Source organism: Pan troglodytes, chromosome 10 (assembly GCF_028858775.2).
Source record: "Pan troglodytes isolate AG18354 chromosome 10, NHGRI_mPanTro3-v2.0_pri, whole genome shotgun sequence".
NCBI lineage: Eukaryota > Metazoa > Chordata > Mammalia > Primates > Hominidae > Pan > Pan troglodytes.
Window position 1 is genome coordinate 131,828,007 of NC_072408.2, and position 19,770 is coordinate 131,847,776.

The 19,770-nt window shown below is 49.0% G+C and overlaps 1 protein-coding gene across 1 annotated transcript in view; it reads left to right on the forward strand.

Moving 5' to 3' along the window:
- Nucleotides 1-19,770, forward strand: part of BRI3BP (BRI3 binding protein) — a 39,934-nt gene that overhangs the window by 4,802 nt on the left and 15,362 nt on the right. The window contains exon 2 of the mRNA XM_016924609.4: nt 16,537-16,639. Within this exon, the coding sequence (XP_016780098.3) occupies nt 16,537-16,639 (103 nt within the window). The remainder of the gene's footprint in view (nt 1-16,536; nt 16,640-19,770) is intronic.

A 19,770-nucleotide genomic window follows, 5' to 3' on the forward strand; every position in this document is an offset into this window, starting at 1 on the left:
TTCAGCCATAAAAAGGAATGAAGTATTGCTATATGCTACAACTTGGACGAACCTTGAATAAAAAAATGAGAGAAGCCAGTCACGAAAGGGCACACATTATATGATTCCATTTACAGCATATGAAATATCTGGAATAGGAAGATCCATAGAGACAGAAAGCAGATGGGTGGTTGCCAGGGGCTGGGGGAGGGAGCAATGGGGGAATTACTGCTTAATTGATCTAGGGTTTCCTTTTGGGGTGATGACAGATTGTGGAACTAGATAATAATGGTTGCATGATATTGTGAACGTACTCATGCCACTGAATTGTACACTTTAAAATGGTTAAAATGGCCAACTTTATGTGTATATGACTACAATTTTTTTAAAAAATTGGCCTGGTGCAGTGGCTCACATCTGTAATCCCACCACTTTGGGAGGCCTAGGTGGGAGGATTGCTTGAGCCCAGGAGTTTGAGACCAGCCTGGGCAACATAGTGAGACCCCATCTACGAAAAACCAAAACCTTTGGCTAGGCATGGTGGCGCACACCTGTGGTCCCAGCTACTTGGGAGGTTGCATAGGGAGGATCGCTTGATCCTGGGAGGTTGAGACTACAGTGAGCTGTGATCACACCACTGTACTCCAGCCTCAGGGACAGCACAAAACTCTTTGTCTCCAAAAAAAAAAAAAAAAGAAAAATTTCAAGCACCTACTGTATGTGGAGAAAATGATTCCTCTCAGGCAGAATATAGCTGGACTGATGTGGTGGAAACATCCTGAATGCCAGGTCAAGAAACTAGTACTTTTTTCCCTTGCTCCTTGGTCGTAGTTGCATGGAATACAATTTCATGTAGTTCTGAAGGTTAAGAAACTAACTCCACTTCCCACTACTGACCCGTCTCCCACCCCCTTCCCCGAAGCAGCCAGATATTCTGAACATGTATAAATATATGGATCTATAGATCTGCTCCCTATTGTTGGTTTTTGTTTATTTTGCACTATGCGCACTGTTTTGTATTTTTATTTTATTTTTCCCTGAAACAGAGTCTCCCTCTGTCGCCCAGGCTGGAGTGCAGTAGCTCAATCTTGGCTCACTGCAGTCTCTACCTCCCGGGCTCAAATGATCCTCCTGCATCAGCCTCTCAAGTAGCTGGGATTACAGGTCTGCACCGCCATGCCCTGCTAAGTTTTTTATTTTTCATTTTTATTTATTTATTTATTTATTTTTCTTGAGACAGAGTCTCCCTCTGTCGCCCAGGCTGGAGTGCAGTGGCACAATTTCGGCCCACTGCAAGCTCCACCTCCTGGGTTCATGCCATTCTTCTGCTTCAGCCTCCCAAGTAGCTGGGACTACAGGCGCCTGCCACCACGCCCGGCTAATTTTTTTTTGTATTTTTAGTAGAGACAGGGTTTCACTGTGTTCGCCAGGATGGTCTCGATTTCCTGACCTCGTGATCCGCCTGCCTCGGCCTCCCAAAGTGCTGGGATTACAGGTGTGAGCCACCGCGCCCGGCCTTAAGTTTTTTATTTTTTGTAGAGGTGCGGTTTCACTCTATTGCCCAGGCTGGTCTCTAACTCCTGGCCTCCAGTGATCTACCTGCCTCAGCCTCCCAAAGTGCTGGCATTACGGGTGTGAGCCACTGCACCGGCCCCTGTTTTTAAAAATGAATAAATTTTGGGCTGGGTGCGGTGCCTCATGCCTGTAATCCCAGCACTTTGGGAGGCCGAGGCGGGCAGATCACAAGGTCAGGAGATCGAGACCATCCTGGCGAACACGGTGAAACCCCGTCTCTACTAAAAATACAAAAAATTATCCGAGTGTGGCAGTGTGCACCTGTAGTCCCAGCTACTCAGGAGGCTGAGGCAGGAGGATGGCGTGAACCCGGGAGGCAAAGCTTGTAATGAGCCAAGATCGCGCCACTGCACTCCAGCCTGGGCAACAGAGCAAGACTCTGTCTCAAAAAAAAAGAATAAATTTTGGAGGGCTGGGTACAGTGGCTCACGCCTATAATCCCAGCACTTTGGGAGGCTGAGGCAGGTAGATCACCTGAGGTCAAGAGTTCAAGACCAGCCTGGCCAACATGGTGAAACCCTGTCTCTACTAAAAATACAAAAATTAGCCAGGCCTGGTGGCATGTGCCTGTAGTCCCACCTACTCGGAAGGCTGACACAGGAGAATCGCTTGAACCCCGGAGGTGGAGGTTATAGTGAGTGGAGATCACGCCACTGCACTCCAGCCTGGGCAACAGAGTGAGACTCTCAAAAAAAGGAAGATCAGAACTTATCAGTACATAAACTTTGCTTCCTCCTTGTGAAGGGCTGCAAAGAGCTCATTGCTGTAAGGATGTGCCATCGTTAAACCTGCCCCTGGTAGCTAACATTTGATCCTGTCTCGGGCCATTCTAAACATGGCTGCAGTGTAGGTCTTTCTGTATGTATTGTTTTGTGTGCACCTAGACAAGTTCATCTGTAAATTGTTAGAAATGGAATTGCTGAGTCAAAGGGTCTGTGCATTTAAAAAGAAGTTTTTTTTTTTGAGATGGAGTCTCGCTGTGTCACCAAGGCTGGAGTGCAGTGGCGCGATCTTGGCTCACTGCAAGCTCTGCCTCCCGGGTTCACGCCATTCTCCTGCCTCAGCCTCCCAAGTAGCTGGGACTACAAGCGCCTGCCACCACGCCCTGCTAATTTTTTGTATTTTTAGTAGAGACGGGGTTTCACCGTGTTAGCCAGGATGGTCTCGATCTCCTGATCGCGTGATCCGCCCGCCTTGGCCTCCCAAAGTGCTGGGATTACAGACGTGAGCCACCATGCCCGGCCTTTTTTTTTTTTTTTTTTTTTTTAAGAGATAGGTTCGTGCTCTGTCACCCAGGCTGAAATGCAGTGGTGAAATCATAGCTCACTGAAGCCTTGAACTCCTCACTTCAAGTAGTCCTAACCTCAGCCTCCCAAAGTGCTGGGATTACAGGGGTGAGCCAGCACTCCCTGCTCTTTTACTTTTTTTTTTTTTTTTTTTTTTTGTGTGTGTGAGACGGAGTTTCATTCTTCTTGCCCAGGCTGGAGTGCAATGCCATGATCTCGGCTCACTGCAACCTCTGACTCCTGGGTTCAAGTGATTCTCCTTCCTCAGCCTCCTGAGTAGCTGGGATTACAGGCGCATGCCTCCACACCCAGCTACTTTTGTATTTTTAGTAGAGACAGGGTTTCTCCATGTTGGTCAGGCTGGTGTCGAACTCCTGACCTCAGGTGATCCACCTGCTTTGGCCTCCCAAAGTGCCGGGATTACAGGCGTGAGACACTGCGCTTGGCCTCTTTTACATTTTTCATTGAAATGTAATTGGTATACGTTTTTTGCTTACATCAGTCTATAGCATCATGAATTGTCACACACAGAACACACTCCTTGACCAGCAGATCTAAAAATGGATTGTTCCAGCCTCCAGAAGTCCCTTTCTGCTCCCACATGGTTACTAACCCCCTAAGGTCGCTACTATGTGTGCTACCCATGTGAATTAACTCTGTTTGCTTGAGCCCTTGCATAGTAAGGGCTCTATATGCATTGTTCATATTGCAAAGATACTACTAAATGGTCCTTCAAAGGGTGATAGCAGTTTCTACTCTCACCAGACACGTGTGAAGGCTAGTTCCCAAGCCCTTTCCAACGAAGTGGCTCGTTAATTTTTTTTTTTTTTTTTTTTGAGACCGAGTCTTGCTCTGTCGCCCAGGCTGGAGTGCAGTGGCGCGATCTCGGCTCACTGCAACCTCCGCCTCCCGTGTTGAAGTGATTCTCCTGCCTCATCCTCCCAAGTAGCTGGGATTACAGACATGTGCCACCACGCCCGGCTAATTTTTGTATTTTTAGGAGAGTTTTTCTCCATGTTGGCCAGGCTGGTCTGGAACTTGCGACCTCGTGATTCGCCCAACTCAGCCTCCCAAAGTGCTGGGATTACAGGTGTGAGACACCCGACCCGGCCTCATTAAACTTTTTGGCTTTATTATATATGAGACAGATGGTCTTTTCATTTATTCAGAATCCATCGATATGTTCTGGGAACTGCCTTTTGGTTTTTCTTTTTTTTTTTTTTTTTTTTTTTGCCGTTCTATTGAGCTGTTGGGTTCTTTTGTTTTTGCTTTTTTTTTTTTTTTTTGTAAAGAGGTTTGCATTTTTTGCTGTTTGCAAGAAAGTATTTTGAGCAAAATAACTTTGACACTTTCCAGTCCTTTTTCCCCTACCAACATTTTAACAGCTTTTTTGAGGTGTAATTGCACTACACCTCAATAGACTGTGCGTATTTAAAGTGTACAGGTTGACACCTTTTGACATACACACTTGTGAAAAATTACCACAGTTAAGATAAAGTTTCATATGATTTTTTTTTTTTTTTTTTTGAGAGGGAGTCTCACTCTGCCGCCCAGGCTGGAGTGCAGTGGCGCAATCTCGGCTCACTGCAAGCTCCGCCTCCCGGGTTCACACCTTTCCCCTGCCTCAGCCTCCCGAGTAGCTGGGACTACAGGTGCCCACCACCACGCCCGGCTAATTTTTTGTATTTTTAGTAGAGACGAGGTTTCACCATGTTAGCCAGGATGGTCTCGATCTCCTGACCTCATGATCTGCCTGCCTCGGCCTCCCAAAGTGCTGGGATTACAGGCGTGAGCCACCACGCCCAGCCTGTTTCCTATAATTTTTTATGTTGATAATTTTTCAAAGTACTAAAATGCTGAAAGAACAGAACAAGGAATAGCTGCAAACATCTCCTCTAAAGTCACCAGTTCTTACATTTCCCCTCAAACTTTTTTCTCTACAAACACATCCGATAGACACATACACACATGCACACACATTTATTTTTATTTTTTGGCAGGATCATTTGAAAGTTAGTTGCAGACGTCTTAATACTTTTTCCTACAGAACCACAATACCATTGTCTCAGCCAAGAAACTTAAATATAGTACAGTATTTTGTAACATATAGTCCATATTCAAATTGTCTTTATAGCTCATAAAAAATCCAACACCCAGTCAAGGACTGCTCATGCATTTGGTGTTCATGTCTCTAGTCTGTCAGAGTTTCCTCACTTTTGGTGGAGGAAGGGACTTAATTATGAATTTTTTTTTTTTTTTTTTTTTTTGAGATGGAGTCTTGCTCTGTCACCCAGGCTGGAGTGCAGTGGCGCGATCTCGGCCCACTGCAAGCTCCACCTCCCGTGTTCACGCCATTCTCCTGCCTCAGCCTCCCAAATAGCTGGGACCAAGGGTGCCCGCCACCACGCCCGGCTAATTTTTTTTTGTATTTTTAGTAGAGATGGGGTTTCACCATGTTAGCCAGGATGGTCTGGATCTCCTGACCTCGTGATCTGCCCGGCTCGGCCTCCCAAAGTGCTGGGATTACAGGCGTGAGCCACCGCACCCGGCCCCAATTATGCATTTTTTTTTTTTAGACAGGCTCTCACTCTGTAGCCCAGAATGGAGTGCAGTGGCGCAGTCTCGGCTCAGTGCAACCTCTGCCTCCTGGGTTCAAGCGATCCTCCCACCTTAACCTCCTGAGTAGCTGGGATTACAAGCATGTGCCACCATGCCTATTTATTTATTTATTGTATTTTTCGTAGAGACAGGATTTCTCCTCGAAATCCCTGTGTTGCCCAGGCTGGTCTCTTGACTCCTGGGCTCATGTGATCCTCCCGCCTTGGCCTCCCAAAGTGCTGGGATTATAGGTGTGAGCCACTGCGCCTGGCCCAGTAAGGGACTTTTACAGCATTGACATTTCTGAAGAGTACAGACTAAATGTCTTTTTTTTCTTTTTGAGCTATAATTCATATACCATACAGTTTATTCACTGAAAGCTCAGCGGTTTTTAGTATATTCACAGCGCTGTACAGCTGTCACTACAGTCAGTTTTAGAACATTTGCATTACCCCGAAAAGAAACTCTGTACCCATTAGCAGTCACTACTTTTTTCCTTTGCCCCAACTCCCAGCCTTAAGCAACTGCCAATCTGCTTTCTGTCTCTATTTCTGAGCCTACTGTGGGCTTTTCATAGGAGTGGAGTCCTGTACAGTCTGGCCTTTTGTGTCTGGCTTCTTTCACTTAGCCTCATGTTTTCAAGGTTCATCCATACTGCAGGATCAATACTTTATTCCTCTTTATGGCTTTTTATTTACCTGATCATCAATTGATGCACATTTCGGTTTATGTCACTTTTTGTCTATTGTGAAGGGATGCTGCTGTGAACAGCCATGTGCAAATATTTGTGTGGGCATTGTTTCCAGTATTTTGCGGTGCATACCTAGGAGTCCAATTGCTGGGTCATACAGGAACTTTTTGTTTAACACTTTGGGGAACCGTCACCCTTTTCCAAGGCAGATGTACCGTTTTACCTGCCTACCAGCAAGGTAGGAGGGGCCTGGTTTCCCCACATCCTTGTCAGCACTTGCTATGGTCTACCTTTTTAATTCTAGCCATCTTGGCAGACGTGAAGTAGTATTGCTGTGGTTTTGACAGTCCAGAACTGTTTTTTTTTTTTTTTTTTTTTTTTTTTTTTGAGACAGAGTCTCGCTCTGTTGCCAGGCTGGAGTGCAGTGGCACAATCTCTGCTCACTGCAACCTCCGCCTCCGGGGTTCACGCCATTCTCCTGCCTCAGCCTCCCGAGTAGCTGGGACTACAGGCACCCGCCACCACGCCCAGCTAATTTTTTGTATTTTTAGTAGAGACAGGGTTTCACTGTGCTAGCCAGGATGGTCTCGATCTCCTGACCTCGTGATCCGCTCACCTTGGCCTCCCAAAGTGCTGGGATTACAGGCGTGAGCCACCGCACCCGGCCCCGAACTGTCTTTTGAAATGTCCCACAGTGTGTATTGTATTAGCTGATTATTTCCTCCGGGTTAGGCTCAGACTTAGCTTTCATGGCAAGAATTCTGCAGAAGGCATCATGTGTCCTTGCTGAGGCAGTACCATATCGGGGCTCGTGGTGTCTGTCTGTGCCATCGCATTCTCGTTGGTTGACGCTGAATTTGATCTCTGGGTTGAGGCTGGGCAGGCCCACTGCGCTGGGGGTGCCCTTTCCCCTCTGTGGTTCATACGTGGTCTGTATGTTATGTTCCAGCATTTTCCGTTCATCTGGCTTTTGCATTTCTGTGTGTTCTTCAGATGCTTGGGAAACCTCTGAATGGCAGAATCTCCCGTCCCCTCTCCCTGGCTTGCTTATCAAGATGCCTTTGCCCTCGTGGCCTGATTTTCCATAGGACCCATTTGCATGTGCCTGAGGGTGATGGAGGTAAAGCGAGATTAGGATGCAGGAAGGCCATTGTCACCCAACCCCGGTGTTGGATGTCCCTGGGTGTTGGATGTCCCCCGCCTGACTGCTGCAAGAAGAGGGCTGATGAAATCCCAGGCTTGAAGCAATCTTGTTCCCTCCCACGGAGGCGATGGCTGGGCCTTGTTTGTCTGAGTCCTCAGGCATCCACAGTTTGCTCACCTGGTCCCCTTATTTCAACTTTCCATTCTGAAAATTGTCCAACATAACCAAAGGTAGGGAGAGTACAGTGAACCCTTGTTCACCCAGGTCTTCCCATGTAGCAACTTTCTGCCATTCTGGTTACTTCTTTCCTTCCTAAATTTTTTTGAGGGTGCCTGGAATAATATTTTAAAGCTAATCCAATACATTAGTTCACCTTTGCATATTTCAGTTAGCATCTTTAACAATAAAAATTTTGTGAAAATCAAAACCACAATACCGGCCGGGCATGGTGGCTCATGACTGTAATCCCAGCACTTTGGGAGGCCGAGGCGGGTGGGTCACTAGAGGTCAGGAGTTTGAGACTAGCCTGGCCAACATGGTGAAACCCCATCTCTACTAAAAATATAAAAATTAGCTGGGCGTGGTGGCGCTCACCTATAATCCCAGCTACTCAGGAGGCTGAGGCAGGAGAATTGCTTGAGCCCAGGAGGCGGAGGTTGCAGTGAACCAAGACTGCACCACTGCACTCCAGCTTGGGCGACAGAGCGAGACTCCATCTCAAAAACACACACACACACATACAAAAAAAACCACACAATACCATCATTACAGCTTATAACAATTCCTTAACATCTAATGCAGGTCCATTTTCTGATTTCCCTGGCCCAAAATGTCTTTACAAAACTTTTTGTTTGAATTTGTATCTAAACAAAGTCTACACATGAAGTGTCTTTTAAGTCTCTTTTTTAAATTTTTAAAAAATTTTTTTGAGACAAGGTCTTGCTTTGTCACTCAGACTGGAGTGCAGTGGCACGAACACAGCTCACTTGCAGCCTCAACCTCCCGGGTTCGATGATCCCCCAGCCTTCTCCCGAGTAGCTGGAACCACAGGTACATGCCACCATGCCCAGCTAATTTTTTAATTTTTTGTAGAGACAGTGTCTCGCCATGTTGCCCAGGCTAGTCTCTAACTCCCAGACTCAAACGATCCTCTGGCCTTGGCCTCCCAAAGTGTTGGGATTACAGGCGTTAGCCACTATGCCCAGCCCTAAGCCTTTTTAAAAAAAAAATTAACTTTATTCTTTTTATAAGTAGAGTTTAAAAAACAGTCTTTTCTTTTAGAGTTATAGAAAAATTGTGAAGATAATACAGGGAGTCGCCATATACCCCTCACCCCGTTTCCCCCATTATTAACGTTGTATATTCATGTTCTATTAATGAACCAATATTGGTACATCAATTATTTGCTGAAGTCTGTACTTTATTCAGACTTCTGTAGTTTTTCCTGCCACCCTTTTCTGTCCCAGGATCCTATCTGGGATCCCACCCGATATTTGGTCCTCAGGTCTCCCGAGGTCCTCTCGGCTGGGAGTTTCTCAGGCTCTACTTGTTTTTGATGACCTTGACGGTTTTCAGGAGCATTGATCAGGCCTTTTTCTTTTCTTTTCAAATCTCCCTGTGTCACCCAGGCTGGAGTGAAGTGGTGTGGTCTCTGCTCGCTGCAACCTCTGCCTCCCAGATTCAAGCAATTCTCCTGCCTCAGCCTCCTGAGTAACTGGGACCACAGTTGCATGCCATCACACCCGGCTAAGTTTTGTGTTTTTAGTAGAGTCAAGAGGTTTCACCATGTTGGCCAGGCTGGTCTTGAACTCCTGAACTCAAGTGATCTGCCTGCCATGGCCTCCCAAAATGCTGGGATTACAGGTGTGAGCCACAGCGCCCAGCCGGTCAGGGATTTTGTAGGATGCTCCCAATTGGAATTTGTCTGATGTTTTTCTCATAATGAGACTGGGTGATGGGTTTTGGGGAGGAAGACACAGAGTTAAGGACCATTTTCATCCCATCACATCCAGGGTACAGCAAATCGTCATGATTTAAGTCACTTTTAATTTTAATGCCCCCACCTCATGCTTTTTCTTGGATGCCATCTTATTCTGTGGAGAAACTGGGTCTCACCCCATAGCATCTCCACCATCTGCATCTGGCCGGGTGCATCCTCATGGTGGTGTTTCCCTGTGTCCCATTTCCCAGATCCCCAAGAACCAGTGGTTAGATCTAGAGGCCTGGCCAGGGACGGTGGCTCATGCCTGTAATCCCAGCACTTTGGGAGGCCGAGGCAGGCAGATCACTTGAGGTCAGGAATTCAAGACCAGTTTGGCCAACATGGTTGAAACCCCATCTCTACTAAAAATACAAAAAATTAGCCAGACATGGTGGCTTACGCCTGTAATCCCAGCTACTCGGGAGGCTGAGGCATGAGAATTGCTTGAACCCGTGGGGTGGGGAGCGGAGGTTGCAGTGAGCCGAGATCGCGCCACTGCACTTCAGCCTGGGTGACAGAGCAAGACTGTTTAAAAAAAAAAAAAAAGATCTAGAGGCCCAATAAGATTCAGGCTTGCATTTTCACCGGATTTCTGCTGGAACAGCCTCCAGGCTTTGGGCTTCGCTGTAAGCTCCTGTGTTTGTGTGCACTGCAGCCCAGTCGCCTAAACAGCGGACATACATTTTCTCCCATTCTGGAGGCTGGAAATCTGAGCTCGAGGTGCCAGGGTTGCTTTCTCCTGAGGCCCCTCGTCTTGGCTTGCAGATGGCCACCCTCTCCCTGTGTCTTCGAGTGGTCTTTCCTCTGTTCATCTGGGTCAAACTCTCCTACTTGCATAAGGACACCAGTCGCATCGGATTAGGGCCCACCGTAAATATCTCATTTCAGCTTAATCACCTCTGTAAAGACCCTGTCTCCAAATACAGTCCCATTCTGAGGTCCTGGGGTTTAGGGCTTCCACATAAGCCTTTTGGGGGACACAGTTCAGCCCATATTATTCCCCTTAGGGCTCCTGTGTCTCCATCCACACAAAGTGGGTCAGGGTGTCACACACCAGAGCAGGCAGACCCAGCCCCACAGGGAACAGCAAATTCTCCAGCCAAATGGTTCAACGGCAAGAGATGGGATCCTCCCTGAATTCACCCTCTCCTGCCCGGGGCCAGTTTTCAGGAGGGGAAAGGTGCCGTTCTTTCCACCGTGAGAAAGAACCTCTGACCTACACCTTTCTTAGCACTGCTAGGAGCTCCTCAGGCACGCCAGCTTCTCAGGCATGGCAGTTTTCAGAGCACCTGCCTGTCAGCTTGTGTTACATGGGAGGTGACTGCTCAGCTTGCAGGGAGTTCCAGGTTGCCACCCTGCAACCCATGAATCTGACAAGAACCACCTCAGCCGCTCCGACACGCTGGGCACCTGCCGTGTGCTGGGCGCCGCGCCGAGGTCTTTACAGGTTCTGCTCTTGGATCCTCTCTCAGTCCCATTTCTCCCACAGCAGAGAAAACTGAGGCACAGAGAGGTTCAACAGTGTGAGCAGGAAAGTCTCTTCCTCCCAGAATAATTGCTTCCACGCACCCTTTCCTGGGCACTTGGTGGCATTTTAAAGGCCTGCTACTCTTTTCTCACAAAAACCTTTCTTTTTCCCTCCATTTGAACAAATTATAGAAATTGCTATATATTATCTGGGCGCGGTGGGTCACGCCTGTAATCCCAGCACTTTGGGAGGTCAAGGTGGGTGGATCATCTGAGGTCAGGAGTTTGAGATCAGCTTGGCCAACATGACAAAACCCTGGCTCTACTAAAAATATAAAAATTAGCCGGGTATGGTGGCACATGCCTGTAATCCCAGCTACTTAGGAGGCTGAGGCAGGAGAATTGCTTGAATCCACAAGGCAGAGGTTGCAGTGAGCCGAGGTCGCACCACTGTACTCTAGCCTGGGTGACAGAGTGAGACTCTGTCTCCGCCCCCCCCAAATAAATTGCCATATATTGACAAACATGTACAAGTCACACATACTTTAAATAATTGTAGGTTGAGCGCGGTGGATCACACCTGTAATCCCAGTGCTTTGGGAGGCTGAGGCAGGCAGATCACCTGAGGTTAGAAGTTCGAAACCAGCCTGGCCAACATAGGAAAACCCTGTCTCTACTATTTTACAAAAACTAGCCAGGCTTGGTGGCATGTGTCTGTAATTCCAGTTACTCAGGAGGCTAGGGCAAGAGAATTGCTTGGACCTGGGATGGGGAGGTTGCAGTGAGCTGAGATGGCGCTAATGCACTGTAGCCCAGGTGACAAAGCAAGACTCTGTCTCAGGAAAAAAAAAGTAACAGGAAGAGCTGGGCATGTAGCAGCTGCCTGTGGTCCCAGCTACGTGGGAGGCTGAGGTGGGAGGATTGCTTGAACCCAGGAGTTTGAGACTGCAGTGAGCCGTAATTACCCCCACTGTACTCCAGGCTGGGCAACAGAGCAAGACCCTGTCTCCAAAAAAAAAAAAAAAGAGCGTACATTCTGTAATCTATTTATTTACTCATTATTATTATTTTCTGCTATTTCTCGATGTTGCTGGATATGTCCATCGTTGTTTTTGTTGCTGTGGAATTGGACTCCATTCTGTGAGCAGATCATGTCTTACTACGCGTCTCTTCCGTTGTCCACGTATGTCTGGCCTGCCTGCAGCTTTTTAGTGCAGTGGCGCTCTGAAGGCACATGTGCAACTGCCTCTCTCAATCAAGGTCCTCAACCTGGAGTGTGCCTCAGCATCACCAGGAGGGCTGTGGAAACAGATTGCTGGGCTCCATCCCTGGAGAGTCTGAGGCAGTGGATCTGGGTGGGGCCCTGAGAGTCTGCATTTCTGGCAAGCTCCTGGGTGATGCTGCTGCTGCTAGTCCGGGCACCACCACACTCTGAGAACCACAGAGCTGGGATGTGTACCGTGACATGGAATCTCTGAAAGACCTCTTCATGGGTGTGGTTCTGATTCATGCTGGGCTTCTGCAGGCCCTCCTCCCAGATCCCACCGCCTACCCCCACCCAAGGGAGGGGCAGTCACCCTCCTCTTCTTTCTTTTTTTTTTTTTTTAAATTTTTTTGAGACAGAGTCTCGCTCTGTCGCCCAGGCTGGAGTGCAGTGGCGCCATCTCGGCTCACTGCAAGCTCTGCCTCCCGGGTTCACACCATTCTCCTTCTTCAGCCTCCGGAGTAGCTGGGACTACAGGCGCCCACCACCACGCCTGGCTAATTTTTTGTATTTTTAGTAGAGACGGGGTTTCACCGTGTTAGCCAGGATGGTCTCGATCTCCTGACCTTGTGATCCGCCCACCTCGGCCTCCCAAGTGCTGGGATTACAGGCGTGAGCCACCACGCCTGGCCACCCTCCTCTTCTTTCTAATGCAGCGGTCCTCAACCTTTTTGGCAGCGGGACCGGTTTTGTGGAAGACAGTTTTTCCATGGACTGGGTCGGGGGATGGTTTCGGGATGATTCAGGCGCATTATGTTTATTGTGTACTTTATTTCTATTATCATTACATTGTAATATAGAATGAAATAATTATACAACTCACCATAATGTAGAATCAGTGGGAGCACTGAGCTTGTTTTCCTGCAACTAGACAGTTGCATCTGTTCCATCTGGGGGTGACGCGGACAGTGGCAGATCATCAGGAATTAGGATCTCACAAGGAACATGTAACCTAGATCCCTCGCATGCAGTTCACAATAGGGTTCACACTCCTATGAAAATTTTTTTTTTTTTTTTTGAGACAGAGTCTCGCTCTGTTGCCCAGGTTGGAGTGCAATGGCGTGATCTTGACTCAGTGTAACCTCCACCTCCCAGGTTCAAGCGATTCTCCTGCCTCAGTCTCCCAAGTAGCTGGAATTACAGGCGCACAACACTACACTCAGCTAATTTTTTTTGTATTTTTAGTAGAGATGGGGTTTCAGCATGTTAGTCAGGCTGGTCTCAAACTCCTGACCTCAGGTGATCCACCTGCCTTGGCCTCCCAAAGTGCTGGGATTACAGGTGTGGGCCACCGCACCCAGCCATCTTTTTTTTTTTTTTTTTTTTTTTTTGAGATGCTGTTTCCCTCTATCACCCAGGCTGGAGTGCAGTGGCATGATCTCGGCTCATTGCAACCTCTGCCTCCCAGGTTCAAGCAATTCTCCTGCCTCAGCCTCCCAAGTAGCTGGGATTGCAGGCATGCACCACCACACCCAGCTAATTTTTGTGTTTTTAGTAGAGACAAGGTTTCGCCATGTTGGCCAGGCTGGTCTTGAACTCCTGGCCTCAGGTGATCTACTCGCCTCGGCTTCCCAAATTGCTGAGATTACAGGCGTGAGCCACCAGGCACAGCCTAAAATGTTTTCTTAAGGTAAATTAGAGATGGGGGGGGGTCTCATTTTGTTGCCCAGGCTGGTCTCGAACTCCTGGGCTAAAGCAGTCCTCCCACCTCAGCCTCCCAAAGTGCTGGGATTATAGGTGTGAGCCACCATGCCCAGCCTCTATACTGTTTTTTAGGGCTAAAATGTTGGTGTCCTCACAGGACATCGTGGAGTCAATGCTTCTGTTAGAATATTGGACATCGGCCGGGCATGGTGGCTCATGCTTATAGTCCCAGCACTTTGGGACACCTAGGCAGGCGGGTCACTTGAGGTCAGCAGTTCGAAACCAGCCTGGCCAGCATGGTGAAACCCCATCTCTACTAAAAATACAAAAATTAGCTGGGTATGATGGCAGGCGCCTGTAATTCCAGCTACTCAGGAGGCTGAAGCAGGAGAATCTCTTGAACCCAGGAGGCGAAGGTTGCCTTGAGTTGAGATTGCACCAGTGCACTCCAGCCTGGGTGACAGAGTGAGACCCTGTCTCAAAAAAAAAAAAAGAAGAATATTGGATGTGGATGTCAACAGCAGTCTTGAACACTTACCATGTGCTCAAAGCATTTCACGTGAATATCCCATGTAAAGCTCGCAATAACCAGATGAAGTAGGTACTGTTATCTCCATTGTTAGTGGAAACCCTGCAGCCCCAGAGAGCTTATGAATATATATAATATGCTCATGGACACCCAGCTAGTAAGAGGCAGAGCTGGGATTTGAACCCAGGCAGTCGACAGCCTGGCTTGTGCTTTCTCAGCCACAGTGCTACCTCTGAGGTTATTGGCATTTTCTACTCTCCTGGTCCCTGATTCAGCCCTGCTCTTATCTCCTCTGTCCTGTAGGAACCATCCAGTCAGGATATCCAGTTTAAAATGCTGTAGCTGGCCGGGCATGGTGGCTCATGCCTGTAATCCCAGCACTTTGGGAAGCTGAGATGGGTGGATCACAAGGTCAAGAGATCGAGACCATCCTGGCCAACATGGAGAAACCCCATCTCTACTGAAAATACAAAATTAGCTGGGCATGGTGGCGCATGCCTGTAGTCGCAGCTACTCGAGAGGCTGAGGCAGGAGAATCACTTGAACCTGGGAGGAGGAGGTTGCAGTGAGCCGAGATCGTGCCACTTCCACTCCAGCCTGGTGACAAAGCGAGACTCCAAATAAAATTAAATTAAATTAAAACATAAAATACTGTAGCTGCCCGGGTGTGGTGACTCACGCCTATAATCCCAGCACTTTGGGAGGCCGGGGTGGGCAGATCACCTGAGGTCAGGAGTTCAAGACCAGCCTGGCCAACATGGTGAAACCCCGTCTCTACTAAAAATATGAAAATTACCTGAGTGTGATGGTGCGTGCCTGTAGTACCAGCTACTCGGGAGGCTGAGGTGGGAGGATTGCTTGAACTTGGGAGGTGGAGGCTGCAGTGAGCCGAGATCATACCACTGCACTCCAGCCGGAGTGACAGAGCGAGACCCTGTCTTAAAAAAAAAAAAAAAAAAAAGCAAGCTGTAGCCAATTCACGGAGGCATTTACCCTTCACACGTGAGCCGAGTGGCCCACGTAGGTGGGTTCTATTATGGCAGCACTCTGCGTGATGCAGCCCTGCAGAGTCCCAGCCCCCATAGATACCTTGGTCAGCCCTTACAAGGGAAGGGGCGTGTTTTACTCAGTTTTGCTCAGTTGTTGGGCTGTCATCAATTAGTATCAAGTTCAAGTTAATCCCCTGGGCCAGTAGACCACTTGGTGGCATTCATCATGGGCTCGCTGTTTTTTCCCCTGTAATAGCAAAGGCTGGAAATCATGTAGGTATCCATGAGTATGGGCCTGGCTCCAGGTGTACCATGTTTAAAAAGGATGAGGCAGCTCTGTGTGGTCTGAGTGTGAGTATCTCCAAGACAGAGTGTTGCACGAGCAAAGCAGCTCAGCTGTACACCTGTGCTGCCATTGCAGAAAGAATATGTCCGTGCCATTATTCACCTGGCACGTCTAAGGAAGGGTTCCTCCGGAGGGGGATTCGAGTTGCCAGGAAATGAGAGGGAAGGCTTAGTCTCCACTGAATACCTGTTGGTAGGCTTGAGTTTTATGCTACATGTATACAATATCACTAATTAAAAAAAAAAAAAAGTTAAAATGAGGCTGTACCTTGTATTCATGTTTCTTTAGCCCTGTGTCACCTGGAGGGCAAATAAAGACCTCAGAGGCTCAGGGTCCTTAGAGTTGGATAGAGCATGGGGCTGTATCATTACCAGCTTCCTTGGAGCAGAAACTTCCACTCTTTAAAAATGAGAAACCCGCAGGGTGCGGTGCAGTGTTTCACGCCTATAATCCCAGGACTTTGGGAGGGCCAGGCAGGAGGACTGCTTGAGGCTTAGAGTTTGAGACCAGCCTGGACAACATAGCAAGAGCCCATCTCTACAAAATAATAATAAAGCCTGGTGTGGTGGCTGCACCTATAGCCCTAGCTACTTGGGAAGCTAAGGCAGGATTGCTTGAGCCCGGGAGTTTGAGGGTGCAGTGAGCTATCATTGCACCACTGCACTCCAGCCTGGTCAACAGTGAGACCCTGTCTCTTTAGAGAAATCAGGCAGAGGAAGGTAGAGACCCTGACCCAAGAGGAAGCATGAAAGACAGCAGGAGCAATGGCAAGCGGCGTAACGCGGCCCTGCAGAGAGTCCCAGCCTCCATAGGTGCCTTGTTCAGCCCTTGCAAGGAAGGGGTCGTTTTCACCAGTTTTTCTCAGTTAGGCTGTGATCAGTACCCAGTTCAAGTCAATCCCCTGGGCCAGTAGTCCACGTGTGTGGTATTCATCATGGGCTATTTTTCCCTTCCCAGGTATAAACTCCCAAGCTCCCCGGTTCACTGCTTGACTGATGGAGGAAAACAGTGATTGGGTGATGACCGTTGTCTTGTTTCTGCAGTTCTTGGCCAGGCTGACTGAGAGATTCGTGCTGGGAGTGGATATGTTCGTGGAGACACTGTGGAAAGTCTGGACCGAGCTCTTGGATGTTCTTGGACTTGACGGTAGGTGTGGGGGTGGCATTCACGTAAGGTGTCATTCTATTTTGGTGGTTCTCATAGTGTGGAACTGGTACTCACAGTGAGTAATAAATGAGAAGGTTGCGGAGGGCTGGTCAGTGAGGATATGAGTGAACATTTTTTATTTTAATAGTCTCATATATAGGCCAGGCATGGTGGCTCATGCCTGTAATCCCAGCACTTTGGGAGACCAAGGTGGGAGGGTTGCTTGAACCCAAGAATTCAAGACCAGCCTGGGCAACATGGTGAGATCCCATCTCTATAAAAAAAAGTACAAAAAAATTGCTGGGTGCGGTGATGTGCACCTGTAGTCCCCATCCACTTGGGAGGCTGAGGCAGGAGGATTGCCTGAGATGAGGAATTCGAGGCTGCAGTGAGCTATGATCATGCCACTGTACTCCAGACTGGACGACAGAGCAAGACTCCTCTCAAATAATCATAAAAATAAAAAACAAATGGCCCATCAAAGCTGAGATTTCCCAGATGCCACTTAGGATAAGGTGCGACTGGGTAGTGCCAATTTGTGTGCAAAACACATGGACCAGAGGTATAGTGCTCTGGCTTACTGGCATCCGTGCAAGAAATGACTAGTTATTTAGGCAGAAGGGGATTTCATGAGACAGAGACACTCACAGAACCATCAGAAAGGCTGAGGAAGAGATGCATGGCCTCAGACACTGCCGAACTGGCTGTCCAGGGTTGCAGCTGTTGAAACCGTTGAGTTCGAAGTCACACAACTGTAGTATAATTTGAGGACCAGGAGGCCACTGCTGCCGCCACAACAACTAGACTTTGCATGTAGGTGCAGGGACCCTTGCCATTTCTGGAACCATGCATATCAGCTGCAACACTTCACTTAATTTCCAAAGTCGTGTGTGTATGGGGGAACTGCCAGGTGGAACTTACTTTCTGTCCAGTCCCTAGCTGCAAGGGAGGCAGGCTAATGCGGTTCTTAGCTCTCCAGCTTCTGCCATCCAGGAAGGCAGCCTGGGAGCAGTTGTCACCTAATGCTGCACCAGCCCATCCACCATACCCACCGCACGGGGCAAGAATTTCCAGGGGAGCTGGCCCCTGGTTTTGTGGGCTAGGGGAGGAGGGTAGTGCAGTTTGATAGTGCAGTGCTAGTCACACGTTTATAATCAGGAAGAGAACATTGGTGGGGCACGGCCCCTCCCTTTCTACATGTGGGAGGGGGCACTGATACTGGTCTTGGCGGATGGCAAGGCAGCAACGGTCATGGTAACTGAGCTGGGCACTCCTAGTCCAGTCCTGCAGCCTGTGCTACCCCCAGCCTTACACTCCCCTTCCCAGGTGGCTCTGCCCCACCTCCACCTGCATTCCATCGGGGGGTGACAGGAGCTAACCCGGGCAGAGTGCCCAGGGTGTACAGCTTTTATACCCAGAGGAGACCTTGTCCCTTACCGCCTTAAGAGCTTCAGAGGCATCCCATGCTCTCAGGATGAAGTAACCTTCCCGTTTTCTCTACCGTGCCCCATGGTGTGCCAGGTAAGCAGGGATCTCCTAGCTGCCCCCGCTCCACTGCTCTCCTTCTGTCCACAAGGTGGAGGCCGCTCTTCCCCTGGGCCTTTCCAGAGGAAATTCCCCAGCTGGGCTCTTTCCAGCCCCACCGCCCTGGTCCCTGGTCCCAGCTGCCACCTGTCTCACGGGAAGGTCTGCAGTTGCTGCATGTGGCAGGGTTCCTAAGACCATCTACAGGCTCGCCGGTTCCCTAGGAGCACTGGCAGGATTCAGCATATAGTTGTCCTCACAGCCGTGATTTATTGTGACGGAAGGACGCAAACACCATCAGCAAAGGGAAAAGGTGCGCGAATTCCCGGGCAGGCCAGGCTCAAGCTTCAGAGTCCTCTCCCTGTGGAGTCACACGGGACACACTTAATTCCCCCAGCAGAGGGTGCCCACCAAGGACTCCCTGCCCAGGCTTTTTACTGGGGGCTGGTCATGTAGTCACCCTCTGCTTGACACGTGTCAAAATTCTAGACTCCCAGAGGGAACGCAGGTGTTGTCATAAACCACATCATTTGTGTCAACAGCCTAGGCCTGGCGTCTCCAGGCTGCACTCTGGCCCCAGCTCTGCACCTGGCACAAAGAGGCCCTTTTTGTTTTTGTTTAGGATCTCACTCTGTTGCCCAGGCTGGAGTGCAGTGGCTCAATCACAGCTCACTACAGCCTCAACTTCCTGGGCTCTGATCCTCCCACCTCAGCCTCCCGAGTAGCTGGGACCACAGGCCCATGCTACCACACCTGGCTAATTTTTGAATTTTCTGTAGAGACAGGGTCTTACCATGTTGCCCAGGCTGGTCTCAAACTCTTGGGCTCAAACCATTCTACTGTTTCAGCCTCCCAAAGTGCTGAGATTATAGGCGTGAGCCACCACACCCAGCCCACCCTTGGTTAATAAGAGCAGGAGGGCTGTGGGTCCCACTGCTTAGCCAGTCATGTGGGCTGAAATGTGCTCCTCAAGAATATGTGTTCCAGTCCTAATCCTGGACCTGTGAGTGAGCCCTTGTTTGGGAGTGGGGTCTGCAGATGTGATAAAGTTAAATGAGATCGTCTTGGATTAGGGTGGACCCTCAGTGTAATGATTGCTGTCCTTATAAGAAGTGGGAAATTTGGACACAGAAACACCAAGAAACATAGGGAGAAGACGGCCATGCGAAATGAGAAACAGGGACTGGAGGGACGGAGCCACAAGCCAAGGAACACTGGGACCACCAGAAGCTGGAAGAGGCGAGGAAGGATCCTCCCTTGAACTTTCAGAGGGAGTGTGGCCCCACCAAGACCTTGATTTCAGACTTCCAGCCTCCAGAACCACAAGTGGATGAATTTCTGTTGTAAACCACCCAGTTTGTAGTGGTTTGTTGCGGCAGTCACGGGAAACCATTATACCATAGCCCTGTTACATGCGGAATCTCTCAGCACCGCCCATCGGTGCTTGACACCCACAGACGGGGGAGTGGGGTCCACTGGCCATGATGGGCACGCACACTGGTTCATACCTGTTGACACCCCAGGCCATTCAGAAACGTCTCCAGCCTTAATTCATTGAGTTCAACCTTTAAGAGGCCTTAGGCCAACTCAGTCACCTCACTGCTCAG